Consider the following 15,993-nt stretch of genomic DNA (forward strand, 5'->3'; position numbering starts at 1 on the left):
TACCCCCTCCCTTCACCCAAGTACCCCCAATCCCCCCAACTACCCCAGCACTACCCACCTCCCCAACCACTACCCAACTCCCCAACCTATCTACCCACCTACCTACCCCCTCCCCCCGCCCCAACTTACCCCCACCTACCCCTACCCCCCCCCCCCAAAAAAAAAACTACCCCTCCCTTCACCTAAGTACCCCCCACCCCCCCCCCCAACTACCCCAGCACTACCCACCTCCCCAACCTATCTACCCCCTAGCTCCCCCGCACCTAAAAAGTTGTCAGCATTTTTAAAACACTTTAATATGGGTTTGTTGGGCTACTTTTTGTTTTTTTCTCTTGTCTATTTTGATGTTCTGATTTCGGTAAGGTTAGGTTAGAGATTATAACGCACGACGATTGGAGTCGTTTCCGGTATTCTACCGGCTATGTTTTTCATGCAAAATTTTCGCTTGACGATTTTGACTTTTCGAGTGACTTTTACGCCCTTGACTTTTTGCGTTTCGCGTGATCTTAAAATTCTCAATCACAATTTCAAGTAGCTGAACTCAATTGGCGGCAATTTAATACGAAAAGTCAAATGAAAAGTGCGCAGTAACTGGTGCCATTTTTTACTTTATATCTTAGTGGTATATGTTAGCCTCTAATGTGGTTATTTGAAGCCCACTGTTGAACTTCTTTGTCCCATTTAGGCTCCCCCTCCCTCCCTCTCTCCCTCCCTCCCTCCCTCCCTCCCTCCCTCCCTCCCTCCCTCCCTCCCTCCCCTCCCCCTCCCCCCGACTGAAGCAGGCTGAAATTGATTAGAGCTCCCACTAGTCGTTCGAGAGCAATTCTTCCGACGTTTAGTCGGTTATGTTTCATGAAGCTCATCGCCTAATTACATGGACGTTCAGATACAGAAAAACATCCTCATATGCTTATGCAGAGCATTTAAAAGTGTGCATGTGCTTTCAGTTTGGTGATTGAGCAGACGAGTGAGCTGACATTGAACAGTGGAGTGGTCACTCAGGCCAGTTCCGTGCCCATTGGTACATATCACAAGACACTCCAGAGATTCGCCCTCAGGAACCACAGAGGCTTCTCTCTCCGCTGGACGGACGAAGGTAACAGTTTACAACACAATCACCGCTCGCTCACCCTATTGCTAGAGATCTTGTTTAAATCTATCTGTCGAGTTCTGTTTCAACCATTTTGTTGCAACGGCGCTATTCCGTTTTTTCCCGAAGAGTGTTGATAACGTCAACTACACAGAACTTTATTATTCAGTTGACTTCTACACTCTGCCAACCTCATACTGTCAAAGAATGGTTTAAAGCATCTGTGTTGAGATTTGCCAACTATTTAGTTTTTGTAGCTATCGCGGGTGCGTTGAAAGTTTCAATTTTTATAGCTGCAACCTGAGCGTATCGATATTGCGGTGATCTTGATTTTGCTTATTTCGTATTAGGCTTTTTTGTGCCGAATATCAAAACAGCTATTTTGCTTATCTTTTCATGCCGCTTTACAAATGCTTTTATCGGCGTCACGAAAATTGTTACTTTTATTATAAGTGAGTCAACTGAATTGCATGATAACTTTTGTTGATTAATAGCCGCGAAGAGATAGCGGCTATTATTGGGGACATCGTGGTTTTTTGCAATTCAAAAAATTTGAATTGTTTTGCTGCGCTGTGTTTTTTTAAGATGTGTTCACACTTTTTTGCAATGACTTTGATCTTTCAAAGCGGGATAAACTGGTAAAACCCAGCGGGCATTAAGTTACATTAGAGGCCCAAAGTGGAGTTCAGTTGTTCTTCAAATGCTTAGAGTGGTGCAGCTGCTGGGATGGCCTTAATTTAAGGTTTAAAGGTCATTTTTAGGAAATTTTGGGCTCAAAATGGTGCAATTTTGTTTTTTTTTAATTTTTTGAGTTTTTTGATTAGTTTTAGGTTGAAGTTTTTAAAGGTTGATGAAGGCCTTTTGCGATACAAAATTACTTGTTATGACTATTTTATGAGCTATATGTTTTGGTACTACAAACACAAACACGCAAAATGATACTGATTTTTGCAATTTTTTAATTGCTGCTCTCAAACGAAGTTTGTAGCAATTATATTAGTCTTTTTTAATGCAAATTTTTGCTTGACAGATTTTTCGTCCGACGCTTTTGACTTTTCGTCCTTAAAAACGGGATAAACAGGTAGCAACCAGCGGGCGTTAAGTGCTCATAGAGCCTTTCAGCTCTGTTTCAGCTCAATCTGTTTTGGAGACTTATACTTATGGTGTGAAGGGGGGTTCTTAGAGGTTGAGACACCCCCCCCCCCTTGTTGAATCCCCTACCCCCACTATTGCCTCCACCCGCCACCGCGCTGTTGCACAACAACCCAGTGTTGCTCGTTAGTCGGTTATGTTTTAAAAATTTTGTCCATTTTTTTTAGTTTTTCCGGCTTCAGGGGCCAGGGAATCTCGTTTAAAGTTTGATAATAGGAAACTGCACAGTTCCTAGCAACAATGGTTCCGTTTTCAACATTTTAATGTCTCGAACTTTAGCATTTTTTTAAAATAAAATCTTCAATTTTTTTCAAGAGTTCCTGAAGTTTTTGCCAGTGTTTGATATTTGTCCATTCTCAACTGCCAGAAAAGCTTTTCCACGGTATGATGAAAAGCTACTGCATGGTTGTTAGTTTCAATGGATTTGTTTTCAACAATTTAACCTTTCGAATTTTTTGAATTTTTGATAAAATTTGCAAAGTTTTTCAAATTTTTTCAAAACCTTTGTCTTGTATTCGTTTTTTCTTGCCTCCATTTCCAGGTAGCATCATCCAGGGCTTGATAGTATGTTATTAAATAGTTGCTACGGGGCAATTGAATGGTTTTCAACTTTTTATTAGAACGAATTTCTATATTTGAAATTTTTGAAAATTATTCCATATTGATCTTTGAGCAAATTATTTTTTTAGGGCTTGGAATTGGCTTACTGGATAGCCTCTAGAGACAAAGAAAAGTTTCTTAAGATGTTAGTATCACGATTTTCATCAACTTTTTCTGAAAAATTGCAATTGATTTCATTTTTTTTTAAAAAATTCGGTCTTTTTCTGGTTAATCGATCTTCAAACACCAATAATTTTTTTTCAGGTTTTGCAGATATTATACTGGAGCAATTTCAGAAACAAAAATTGGTGTTTATATCGTTAATATTTTTTTTAAATCGGTTTATTTACAGAGATCAAGTTTTGCCTTAGGGGTAAAAGCTTCAAGAGTTTTAGCATTAAGTATATTTTTGTTTAGTTTGCTTGTTTTAGTTTCTCAATTTTTTGAGATGATTTTGTTTTTTTTTGGCTGGCATTTTTCGATTTATCTCCTGGTCAGGTAGAGTACTTCTAAGTTTTTCATTCATTTCTTTGAATTGTATTTCAGGACTTGTCCTGCTATGTTTTTTTAATTCGTCGTCTCCGTCGATGATTCTTACGACCTGACTTCTTGGAGTTGACTTTTCCAATGTCTTCAGTGACTTCTACTGCTTTGCTGTTAAAATTTGTGTGCGTGACGTCTTTTCTGGTTTTAGGTCAATTGCGTGACTTACCTCACACAATTGACCTTAATGTTCTCCGAATATGCTATTGACAGACAGAAGTTAGATTTTCAAGCAGATTAAGGTTTTCATTTTCTGATTAAATCGAGGTAGGCAACTAGTTCTAAGAATCCACAAATTGATTTTATGCAAAAGTTCTTCTTTTCTAAATATTCCAAATTCTGATCTTTTATTATAGCTGCGAAGCTGTAAGCTGAGCGTGGCTATATTGCGGTGCTCTTGTTTTTTTTCGTCGTCTGACGCTCTTTTTTCGTTTTACATTTGTTCACACAGCAAAGCTGAAAAAGTCAAATTTTGTTAATGAATTCGTCTTCTCACTAGGAGTGTTTTGCTCATTCTCTCTCTAGCAAAGGTTTTAAGTTCATTTGCGTGATTAGATTTTAATCATACGTGACTTACCTCCCTCAATTTTGCACTTTAAAAACTTAAGCTTAGTTTTAATTTGTTTAAGGTCAAATGAACTCATATGTGCAGTAAAGGTCCCTAATAAGAGGCTTCTGCGGAATGAATTTTAACAAGCTTTATTAATTTTATCGCTGAATGTTTTTTACAAAGTTTTTTGAGCGGCTTCGATTTTTTTCAATTTAGATCTATCTGTTTCTATCTCTATTATATGGCACGCAGGTCTATTCTTTCGCAGCCATTCCGGCAATCTGCCGGCTATTTTTCTCCTTCAGATGCCACTGTAAACTGAAACCCAAATTTTATAACAGATGAAATGTGGAAAAATAGTTCAGCAAAAATAGTGAAAAAATAGTGTTGTTACGTTTCTTTGAATGGAAACCGTTGGAAGTTTTCCTGGAAGAAAACCCTTTCTCCGTTGAGGTTGATTTTGTTACGGAGCATTTGATACGGTCTCGCAATATTTATAACAAAAAGAAGTATTCGGGTGTTGCCAATGGAATCCTATTTTCCCATACACTATTTTTAAAATTATAAAATGTGTTGTTTTATCCAAGTTTAAGTCCTTATGTTAATTGCCCTTAGGTTATGTAACTTGCAATGTTGTGTTTACGGTACACTGATAAGCAACGTAAAAAACTGATTGTAAATTTGTGATTGAACGTAAAAAATTGAGATTCATGCATTAGACTGACATTGTCTATTCGTCGTTCCAAAACTGATTATCAGTGCCGGGCTTCGCCAATGTTTTGTGGGAGGTTTTATAAATCAATATTGTATTTGTTCTATAATATCGGTTTTTGCATGAATCAAACTTATAACCAAGTTAATCTTGTTTTCATAGGATTTCAGATGAAGCAAATTGAAAATTCTTGTAAAATTCGTGATCCGGCGAACCTAATATTTTTCATTTTTATGGATCCATGAAACTGATCAGCCTCGTTTAAACGCAGTAATAAGTTTTTTTTCAGAAAGAAAATGCAATAGCTGAGCTGTTATTGGTATTCTTTTTATTAATAGCCGCCCTCATCTTCTCAGCCGACTATTATGGCGCTCCTAATTTTTTTTTACTTCGTCGAACAAAAAAATGTTTGTCTGCCGGGTATGTTTTTTATTTCAGCAGTTCTTTCACGCTGCTTTTAATCAGCTTTATTAATTCATTCATTCCTTCAATTCAATCACATTTTTTAAATCCTTTTATGAACGTTTTCGACTTAGCTTTGTTCGATTACGCGTCGTTTTTACTCATCGGAGTGAGTCTTTGCTCTTTGCCTGTTTAATAGCCGCCCTCATCTTCTCAGCCGGCTATTATAGCGCTCCTATTTTTTTTTACTTCGTCGAATAAAAAAATGTTTCGCTTTACCTCATTTTGCCGCCTTTTCAACATTTTGCGTGAAATCTTTTTGACTTCTCTAGGCTAGTTTCTCTCTTCTCTCATTCTGCTAAAAGTGATTTTGAACATCAGTTGCTCAGCAAAGCAATTCAAAATGAACAGAGTCAGTATAAAAAATTGAAGTCAGAAATAGAAACGGGATAAACCCATAAAGCCCAATTTTAGATGCCCGCTATTTGAACGTCGTTCCTATAAGTAATAGTTACCTCCCTCTAATGCTTATTGTTATTGATAGTAGCCCCTGTAGCCTCTCTCTAAGAAACAGAAGTATGTTCAACTACGAAATGCCATCAAAATAAATTGGACTTAAAAAATATTTTTGTGCAAAAATCTTTTTTTTTCAATATCTTCTGTTATTTCAATCCCAATCATGCTTATTGGAATCAACGGCGGCTATTTTCCGGCAATCTGCCGGGTATGTTTAATTTTTAATTGCTTTCGAACGAAGTTTGAAGCGGTTATTCTAAATGTGTTGGTCTTTTCTGTGCAAAATTTTCTCTTTTGTTCTAGAGTATTCTATGATTTCTGCAGTGACTTTTCACACTTCACTTCATTTTGAATGATTTTAATTGCTCTTATTTGTTGTTGCTGTTAAAAAGCGATTGTGAGCAGTTGAACATCGAAGCTGTTGTAGCTAAGTAGTTAAGATTTCAGACTGGTATCCTGGAGGTCGCGGATTCGAACACCTATGAGTGCGGAGGTTTTGCACCCATGAGGAAATTTCTAGGCTACACCCCCAGATCAATTTGCATTGCCTGCAACTGTCGTCCGAGAGAACTTCTTCCGTCATCGGCTATGTCGGTTATGTTTGCGGTTATCTTTTGTGGTTATGTCGGTTAGCGGTTATTTCGGCTATCTTATAGGGTTTGCGGTTATGTCGGTTTTCTTTTTGTCGGTTACGTTTGCGTGAGTTGTAACATTATTTAATTGACTTCTGCTCCAAATGACTATCTGAATGAGTAAAGTGAAATCTCACTACTCTAATTTAGGGCTACTGGATGTAGATTATTGACATTTCACGAGTGAGAGAACATTTTAAAATTTAACTGATGATTTGTCATAGTGTTTAGCAAGAAAACGAATTGTTTTTGATCAAGAATTCTTTTTTGCTGCTTGTTATTTCAATCCATTTTGATGCTGCTAATCCTTTATTTTTACACTCGTTAAAAAAGCCAAAGTTCAATTGCAAAATTATGTAAACAGTCTGTTGTTGAAAAGAGTTTTCAGCAACACGCCGAACTGCGTTTTCCCCTTAATTTTTATGAACATAATGCCAATCTATAGATTTTTATTTGTGCTGAATTCTAGAAAAGCAACAAAAGTACTTACGGAGAGTATTCAGATAAAAGTTTGCGATATTTCCGTTAAAAGCGGTAAGTTGAGTGGCACGAAAAATCTGTTCAACTTAACTTGCGCATGATAATTATTAATTCCACAACCGAAAAATGGCTTGAAATGATGTTGGTTTAATTGCGAATCAAGAATGCTCTCAAACGAAATTTTTTGCAATTATTTTTCAGTTGACCAATTTTTCGTCTGATCCATTTGAATTTTCGTCCTCAAAAATGCGATAAACAGGTAGCGCCCAGGGGCATTAAGTTCTCTTAGAGCCTTTCAGCTCACTATTCTCCGAATATGCAATTGTTCTTAGAGTTTGAGCCGCCCCACCGCACAGACCACTCACCCCTACTTCGCAACTCTCCTACAGCAGTCCCCCTCAAATCAGGGTTTTGCTGTTAACTGGTGCTCAATAGATAACTTGGAAATGTGGGGAAAAGTAGGAAAAATATTTTGTCCAAAATTATAGGGAAAAACGACATAAATATTGTCTTTATGGCTACTGATGTGAGACAATATTTTCGAGCTGAAACAATTTGCTGTTGCGAGATTTTTTGTCGCATCGTCAGTTCGACCGCTAGAAACATGTCCATTCTCCTATTTACATCGTTTTCTACCGCATTTTAAGTCATTTATCAAACTGTGATGCTACAATGACCATGTTTGTTGTTATTAATAGCTTTGTGTGTTGCTTTAGAGCTGAAGCGTTTCTTCATGGCGATGCAGATGGTGGGCGTGGACTTCCTGATGATTATGACTCTCATCCCGGACAGGAGTCACAAGGAGCTGAGGTCAAAGTTCAACACCATTGACAAGAGTGACCCCTCCTGGGCAGACAGACTACTGGGAAGACCACTCAGATATGACAGGCAGCTCCTCATCAGCCGGTAAAGAAGGTTTTAAAACCTCGTTTTCTCTTCTATGGTTAGATGCTTGAAAACGGATCAAGTTCATCTAATAGTGCTCTCTCTCTCTCTCTCTCTCTCTCTCTCTCTCTGATGCTCCTGCCTACTTTTCTCCTACTTTTGTAAATCAATGTAAATAATTGACACCAGGAAATAAGTTACTATTTTTGAAAATGATCTCAGAAAGTGTGATGATTTTTATGTGTTGTAAACATCACGCGACTTACTTTATTAATGCAAGTATTTGTTTTAAATGTAAATAATGTCAAGACTTCAAACAGCATAAAATTTGTACATATACATAATGAATTCTTGTTCAGAAACGGGGGGGGGGGGGGTGGAAGTGGGATAGAGTTAACAGATGACGGAAAAGGAATAGATCCCAGAAAACATAAATATCTTTGGTTCCAGGTACAAAGCTGATCTTCGCAACATGTCTCAGCAGAACTATGAGAAGCGTCGGATGAAGCTGCAATTTGAAGCGATGCGTCGCAATGACAAGACTCACTTCAAGGAGTGGTTTTTAGAGAGGGACTTTGAACAGGAGGCCGAGGAGAGAGCGGAGAACTTGAGAAAGGAATCAGGGATGAAGACCAAGGGCAGTAAAGCCAACAAACAGAAGCAAAAGGATACCTCAGAGTTGGAAGTACAAGGTAAAGAACGATTTTTGGTATCTGCGAAGCGATAGCTATGATATATAGCGACTGTTTTCGTGCCTTGAGTGTAGCTATATTGCGGTGGTCCTGGTTTTCTCGACTCGAAGATGAGTACTTTTTTTTGTAAGTAGCCGCAAATCGATAGCTGGGACTGTTATTGACCCTCTTGGTTTTTTTTGCAATCCAAATAATTTGGATTGTATTGGTGCTCTGTCTTTGTAAGATGTTTAATAGCCGTCCTCATCTTCTCAGCCGGCTATTATAGCGCTCCTATTTTTTTTCGTCGAACTTTTTTTCGCTTTACCATTTTGCCGCTTTTTCAGCATTTTGCGTGAAATCTTTTTGACTTCTCTAGGCTAGTTTCTCTCTTCTCTCATTCTGCTAAAAGTGAATTTGAACATCAGTTGCTCAGCAAAGCAATTCAAAGTGAACAGAGTCAGAATAGAAAATTGAAGTCAGAAATAGAAACGGGATAAACCCATAAAGCCCAATTGTAGATGCCCGCTATTTGAACGTCGTTCCTATAAGTCTTAGTTACCATCTCTTATGCTTTTTGGTATTGATAGTAGCCCAGCCCCTGTAGCCTCTCTCTAAGAAACAGAAGTATGTTCAACTACGAAATGCCATCAAAATAAATCGGACTTGGCAAATGTTTTTGTACAAAAATTTTTTTTTCAATATCTATTCTTTCAATCCCAATCATGCTTATTGGAATCAACGGCGGCTATTGTCCGGCAATCTGCCGGGTATGTTTTCACATCATATTCCATGACTTTGAGATTTTAAAATGGGTTAAAGAGTGAAAGCTCGGTGGGCATTAAGTTGCAATAGGGGACCGCAGCTGGTTTTAGTAGCTTTTGACGCGCACAATGTGTTTGAACTGCTGTAAGGCCTAAATTCCATGTGAAATGTCAGTTTTTGATGTTTTGAGCCCTGAATTTGGTCATTTTAAGTGTCGGTCATAGTTTGTATGGCTATTATTAATTGCTCTCAAACGAAGTTTATAGCAATTATATAAGTCCTGTCGGTCTTTTTTTATGCGATTTTTCGCTTGACCGATTTTTCGTCTAACGCTTTTGAATTTTCGTCCTCAAAAACAAGATAAACAGGTAGCGCCCAGCCGGAATTAAGTGCTCCTAGACTCCTAGAGACTTTCAGCTCTGTTTCAGCTCAAACATTTTTGGAGACTACTTATGGTGTGAAGAGCGGTTCTTAGAGGTTGTAAGACCCCCCCCCCCACTATTGCCCTCCCACCCTTCACCGCGCTGTTGCCCCCACCCTACTGTTGCCACCCTCATCAGCACCCGGTGCACCCCCGCCCCCCCCCCCCCCCCCTCCCCGTGGCTAGCTACTGACGAACAAGCGCTCGCTAGAAACACGCAAATTTTACAAATTATCACTATTTTTTCAATCTTTTTGAAATTTTTTTGTCATTTTTTGAGTTTTATGAATCCTAGATGTCAAGGAACCCACTCTATGGTTTGATAAAAGATTACTACACAGTTTTTAGTGGTAATAGAATGGTTTCAATATTTCAACATCGCGAATTTTTGCTTTTTTTTGGAAAAACTGGCAAATTCCCAGCCTCAAGAGCTAAGGAGCCGCCTCTAGGATTTGATAATCGGTTACTGTAAACTTTCTAGACGTAATGGAATTTTTTTCAAGATTTTAACATCACGACTTTTAGCTTCTTTTTTTAAAAAAAGCATTTTTCGAATTTTTTACATTTTTTGTTAATATTCAAGGTATTTCAGCCTCAGGGTTTAGGAAATCTGCTAAAAGGTTTGATAATAGGTGGTCGCATTTTTTTAGTGAAAACGGAATGGTTTTTAATTTTTATTATCAAAAATTTTATCGATTTGTTTTATAAAACTTGCAGTTTTTTTGACTATTTTTTGTCATTTTATAGGTTTATCTAGCCTCAAGAGCCAAGGAACCTTAATTGTTTTTAGCCGACAGGTTTGCCATTTTGTAGTTTTTGCCATGAAATTGCAGGTTACGATTTAATGGTTAAATTCATGTCTTTGGAAGTAACTAATTCATTTCAAATATTAACGTAAAATTTTCTGTTTCGGTTTTCTAACTGCATTTTAACGTGTTTTTAGTGAAAACTGCCAGTTAATCATTAGCCTGTCTTGCTGCGGGTTCTCGATTCAGTTTAACAACACAATGTTTCTGAGGACAATAACTCTAATATTATAAAGAGATTTTGTTAAAAAAAATTGCTTTTACTAAAAAGAAGTTTACGTTTTTCAAATTTTTGTATAATAATCATTGGTTCTCGTTACCTGAACAACCGGAGTATCTACAATTCAAATTCTGTTTTGGTATTTTTTGTAATTTTTTGTTTGGCTTGTTTTATCCAATTATTTTGTTAGTCAATTGAGGAGCTTTCAGAATTTTCTTTTATTTCTTTGATTGTAATGCAGGACATGTCCTGCTATATTTTCTTATTTAGTCGCCAAGATTTCTGTTACGGCCATATGAAGTCATAATTACCTAAAATCTGCTTGTTGTTCATTCAATTTCAGCTGAATTGCGGGCGTGGCGTCGTTTTTCACTCTTAGTGGAGAAAATGACTCTTAGTCAAAAATGGCTCCTCACTCCGAAATTGACCTTTCTTTACTTTAATTCGAAGAGATAAGGTCAAGTGATTGTGTGTCACATTAATTGAAGGGTATTTGAGGGTAGCTTATTGAAGCAGAAATAAATTAAACAGGTTCTTATTCAAAATTTAACTTCTTCGCATTCAATAAAAATAAGTTTATTTGTGGTCTGTTTTTTACTATCTTTATGAGACTGCAGATCTACCAAGCTATTGCGGCTATTTTCTGGTGAACTGCAAAATTTTTGTTTTATGATGCGATGAGCGATTAACTTTTTGATTTTGAATTTTTTTTCGACGGAATGGCGAATATTGCTAGCCATTTGTAGCCATTTTTTTCGTACATTTGTCTTATTAATTGATCTCAAAACAAAATTTGAAGCAGTTTTTGTAAACGTTTTGGTCTTTTTACACAAAATTTTTTATCGACCGTTTTGACTTTTCAAGAGACTTTTACGCCTTGACTTTTTCGTTTTGTTCGATATAATTTTCGCTCTCATTAAAAAGTCAGCAGCTGAACTCTAGTGGCTGCAGTGCACTACTAAAAGTCAAATGAAAAATACGACAAATTGGAATTGGTGAATTTTTTTTCAACTTTAGTTTCAGTGGTTATATTATAACCTATAATGACGTAATTTGTTGCCTGCCTCCCTTAGGATATTTAGTTACCCCCAACCCAACAGAAGCAGGATGCAAAATTCGAGCTCCCAGTTGTTGAAGAGCAATTGGTCCGACGTTAGTCGGTTATTTTTTATTTTGCATGTAGTTTGGTTTTTTCTGTAGAAATATATTTGGTCGAAGCTGAATTAACATATCACTATCTGGGGTCAGTATTGTAGTGTTTTTGAGAGCCGAATTTTTCAGAGGCAAAATTGGCTCAAATTTCTCATTCGCCCGAAGTTAGTCGGTTCTGTTTTTTTAGATGGTGACGAAATGGAGGGCGCTGGTCAGTCAAATGATCAAACCAGTTTAGCTAACGAAAAGGGAAAGAAGGGGCAGAAGAGAAAGAGCAAAGCAGATAGTAAAGATGGTGCCGTGTGCCAGTTCAATTCTCAGGAGTCAAATTCACAAGTCAGTCGGTTTGCCTTTTCAAATCAGTAGGAAGAAGGTGGTAAAGTTCGGTTCAAATTGAATATAAATAAAAGCTGGTGCTCTTCTAATGGATTATTTTAATTGCATGGATCTTTACAATTCTGTTCTGTTTTCTGTTTACACTTCTGCGTTCTGTTTAATTGCTCTCAAACGAAGTTTGAAGAAATTAATGTCAACTCACGTGTCTTTGTTTTTGTGCAGTATTTTTCTCACTAGTCTCTAAGTATGCGATTCGACGAAACTATTCAGGAGACCTTCTTCAGCCCCCCCCCCCCCCCCCACTCCACCAAAGCCACCCGCTTGCCGCTCTTTTGGCCAACGTTAGTCGGTTATGTTTTAAAGGTGGATCTTGGACTGCCTCCCCATTTTGTTGACCAGAATTTCCTCCATATTTTCTGTTATTTATGTGTTAGTTAAGATCTGAACTTGATCTAAATATCGAATTGTGGGTTATTCAAGGTTTCATCTCAACCCAAGTCCAAAAAGGTGAGACGAAGCAAGAAGGTGAAAATCGAATCTGGTAGTGCTTCCAAACCGGGACCAGGCAGGCCATTGATAACAGGAGAGAGCTCAAGTGAGACCATCCGTCTGTCTATCGAAGCTGCCATTGATAGATACAATAAGATCAAGGACGCAACTTCCAATCTCGAGGTAACTAAACTTCGAATAATATCAATTCTCTATTACCCTCTCATGGTGAGTTCGTGGGAAAAGATATCATATGGAGGCGAAACATAACATGCGTAGTCGTTTATAGAAAAAAATTAGGCCAGACTTGAAGCTGACTAATTTGAGCAGATAATGCTCGCAATATCCTTTTTGGAGGCTTTGCTTTGACGTAGAGTGTCGTTTGATGGCGAGATGGCTCATCAGATGGTGTTATTTATATTTGAATGAATCTGACATGGCTGTTTTTTTAGCTGGATCCTGCAATAGTGAGCAGTCCCTTCGATGATCTGCAGATCCGGGATTTTGATGCGAACCAAATCAGTTTGAAGCAGGAGTTGAACACATCAGCGCCCACATCACCATCCCACCTTGATTTCATTTCAGTCAATGTGCAGTACCCTAGGGTTGCCTTGAATCCCTGTAACGACCTCGAGGCAGCACTGTCTCCGTCATCCTCAATTTCAGTTCCTAGGGTTCCTGGCATCCACAGTGCCTTGCCATCTATGTGCAACTCACCAGCTATGCCAGACCACTCAGAGCCAGTAGCTGATAGCGATGAACCTGTTAATGAGTTTAATCAACAGTTTGAAATGCCATACCAAAGTTTTGAATCTGCAGGTAATAACTCGCAGCGAGTGAATTGTTTGTATTCCAACTCCGAAAGAATTGTTCGCGAAGTTTCCGTGAGGTTCACGAAGCCTGCAGTCGAAATAGACTGTTTATCGGAAACGGCTCAATCGTCGCATTTATTGGATTCCTACGTCGATTCTTCGCAAGTGTTGGAGTCATCTCAGTTCTTGGAATTTTCCACAGAAATACACTCCGAGAAAGAATCAAGCTACTTACTCCGATCTGAGATTAATAATTCTTCAGCAAACCGAAATTCCAATGAGTACGGCATACAAACCGACACTTCTTCAGAGAATGGAGAATCTGTGGACAAAAGGGACGTCAATTATGGAGTAAGTTATTTACTGAAATGAAATGGAACAAATTGCATCTAAGTAGTTGAAGGTTGCATAAACAAAAATCTACATCTTGTATAAGAAAAGCTTGAAATAACGTGCCGAGCAACTAACTTAATATGTTCGAAGAGAAATTGTTTAGAGAGACAACAAAGTGAGAAACAAGCAATAAAACAGCTGTGTGAATCCAGAACAGGTCGCTCAAATTTTGAAGTTTCAGCCTTAAAGAGGAACTAGAAATTTATTTTTAATAGCTGTCAGTAATTCGTATACTGACTAGAGGTAATGGTTAACAATTCTCATAACAAAAAAGTTTTCAGCGCTTCAAATATGGCGGGTTTGCTATTTTTAATTGCTCTCAAATGAAATTTGAAGCAATTATTGTAAGCTTATGGGTCTTTTCGTTTGTGGAATTTTTGCTTGATCGTTTTTGCGATTTTGTTCTAGAACATTCTTCGTGTTGAAGTGATTTGTTCGCGTTCAAGTGACAATTGACTTCTTAATTTTAGCGTGATCTCAATTACTCTCTTTTTGCTAAACTAACAGGATTGTAAGCGAGGGAGTATCAAAGCTTTGTGGTTACCGTGTTAGTCTGCGCGCCTCGAGGTTGGTGGAGCAAAACCCTCCTGGTGTCTGCTCACATCACAAATATCTAAGCCACACCCTCAATCCTATATATTAAACGCGTGGCGTGGGCTTTAAAATGGGACAAAGTTTTTGCATGTTTAGGGGCCCTCTTGAAGAGCTGCATTGAGCAGCATGGTTAAGCGAACATATCGAGTGGTCAATGACCTAAAAGGCACAAAGTAGGTGGTTGAGAACCGAAACTGGGACGAAAGACCGTTAGTCAGGTGCAGTCACAAAGCTATGAGGGCTTGAAAGTATGCTCGCCCAGAGGGAGAATTTACTGTCCTGGGTACTACGTGTTTTTTAATTGCTCTCGAACTAAGTTTGAATTATTTATTGTAAACGTGTTTTTTCTGCAAAGGTTTAGCTTTAGAGATTCTGCGCTATTCTAGAACACTCTTAGCTTTCAGCTAAGTTTTTCATCCTTTACTTATTTATTTTGCGTGATCTCGAGAGCTCTCGATCTGAAATGTTTAATGATATGATTAAAGCGATTGTGAGAAGCGGTGGTATGTAGTCGTTATAGCGCAGTTGGTAAGATGGAGGACTGCTATGCTAAGGGTCGAGCGGTCGAACACGTGTCGGGTACCACCTTTTTGTATACATGAAAGGTTCTAATCAATACCATACCGCCTGTTGTTCGATAGCGCTTCTTGTGAAGCTGAACTGTTTTATGTTCCTGTGTGTTTGAGGCATGAAAAATGCTATTCCTTTGTATTTAACACGTGAGCTCTAAAATGGGTCATTTTTGCATGTTGAAGTAGCCTCTCGAAGCACGTGTTTAAGAACAGCGTTGAGCAGCATGGTTAGGTGAACATATCGACGGAGGTCAATGACCTAAAAAGCTCAGAGTAGATAGGTGAGAACCGGACCTGGGACAAAAGACTTTTATTTAGGTGCAGTCACCACGAGGCTATGAGGGCTTCAAAAATATGCTCGCGCAGAGGGAGGGTTTACTCTCCTGGGTACTACGTGTTTTTCAATTGCTCCTGAGCGAAGTTTGAAGTTTTTTTGTTAACGTAGGTTTTTCAAAGTTTTACCTTTAGAGATTCTGCGCTAATCTAGAACACTCTTAGCTTTCAGCTAAGTTTTTCACGCTGTTTAATTTCTGATTTTTGCGTGATCTCAAATGCTCTCAATCTCAAATATGTCCATTGATACAGTAAAAGAATTTGTGGGAAGTGGTGGTCTGTAGTTATTATAGCGCAGTTGGTAAAATGGAGGACTGCTTTTCAGGGGGTCGAGAGTTCGAACTCGTTTTGGAATACCTTAACTTTTGTAGACATGAAAATTTCTAATCAACACCATGCAGCCTGTTGCTAGAGAGGAATTTTTGCGACGCGATTTGGTTGCTGTTCCTGTATGTGTTAGGGTGACGAAGAATTGTAATCCTATATTTTGAAAACGTGAGCTTTAAAATGTGACAAAATTATTGCTTGTTTTGGGGGCCTCTTGATGTGCATTTTTGAGTGCCACATTGAGCAGCATGGTTCAAACATATCGAGAGTTGTTAATGACCTAAAAGGCACGAAGTAGGTTACTGAGAACTGAACCTGGGACAAAAGCTCTCCCAGAGGGAGGACTTACTGACCTGGGTTCTACGTGCTGTTTAATTGCTCCCGAACGAAGTTTGAAGTATTTATTGTAAACGTGTTTTTTCTGCAAAGATTGTGTTAGAGTTTCTGCGCTACTAGAACACTCTTAGCTTTCAGTCTAGTTTTTTACCCCTTACTTATTGATTTTTGCGTGACCTCAAATGCTCTCAATCTGAAATATGT

At 38.3% G+C, this 15,993-nt stretch overlaps 1 protein-coding gene across 1 annotated transcript in view; it reads left to right on the forward strand.

The window, feature by feature from the left end:
* LOC142344711 (uncharacterized) overlaps positions 1 to 15,993 on the forward strand; it is a 44,335-nt gene that overhangs the window by 12,406 nt on the left and 15,936 nt on the right. Inside the window, exons 5-10 of the mRNA XM_075396583.1 lie at positions 948 to 1,096; positions 7,394 to 7,583; positions 8,013 to 8,254; positions 11,785 to 11,933; positions 12,414 to 12,605; positions 12,875 to 13,585. Coding sequence (XP_075252698.1) covers positions 948 to 1,096; positions 7,394 to 7,583; positions 8,013 to 8,254; positions 11,785 to 11,933; positions 12,414 to 12,605; positions 12,875 to 13,585 — 1,633 coding nt within the window. The remainder of the gene's footprint in view (positions 1 to 947; positions 1,097 to 7,393; positions 7,584 to 8,012; positions 8,255 to 11,784; positions 11,934 to 12,413; positions 12,606 to 12,874; positions 13,586 to 15,993) is intronic.

Source organism: Convolutriloba macropyga, chromosome 8 (genome assembly GCF_964194025.1).
Source record: "Convolutriloba macropyga chromosome 8, txConMacr16.3, whole genome shotgun sequence".
NCBI lineage: Eukaryota > Metazoa > Xenacoelomorpha > Acoela > Convolutidae > Convolutriloba > Convolutriloba macropyga.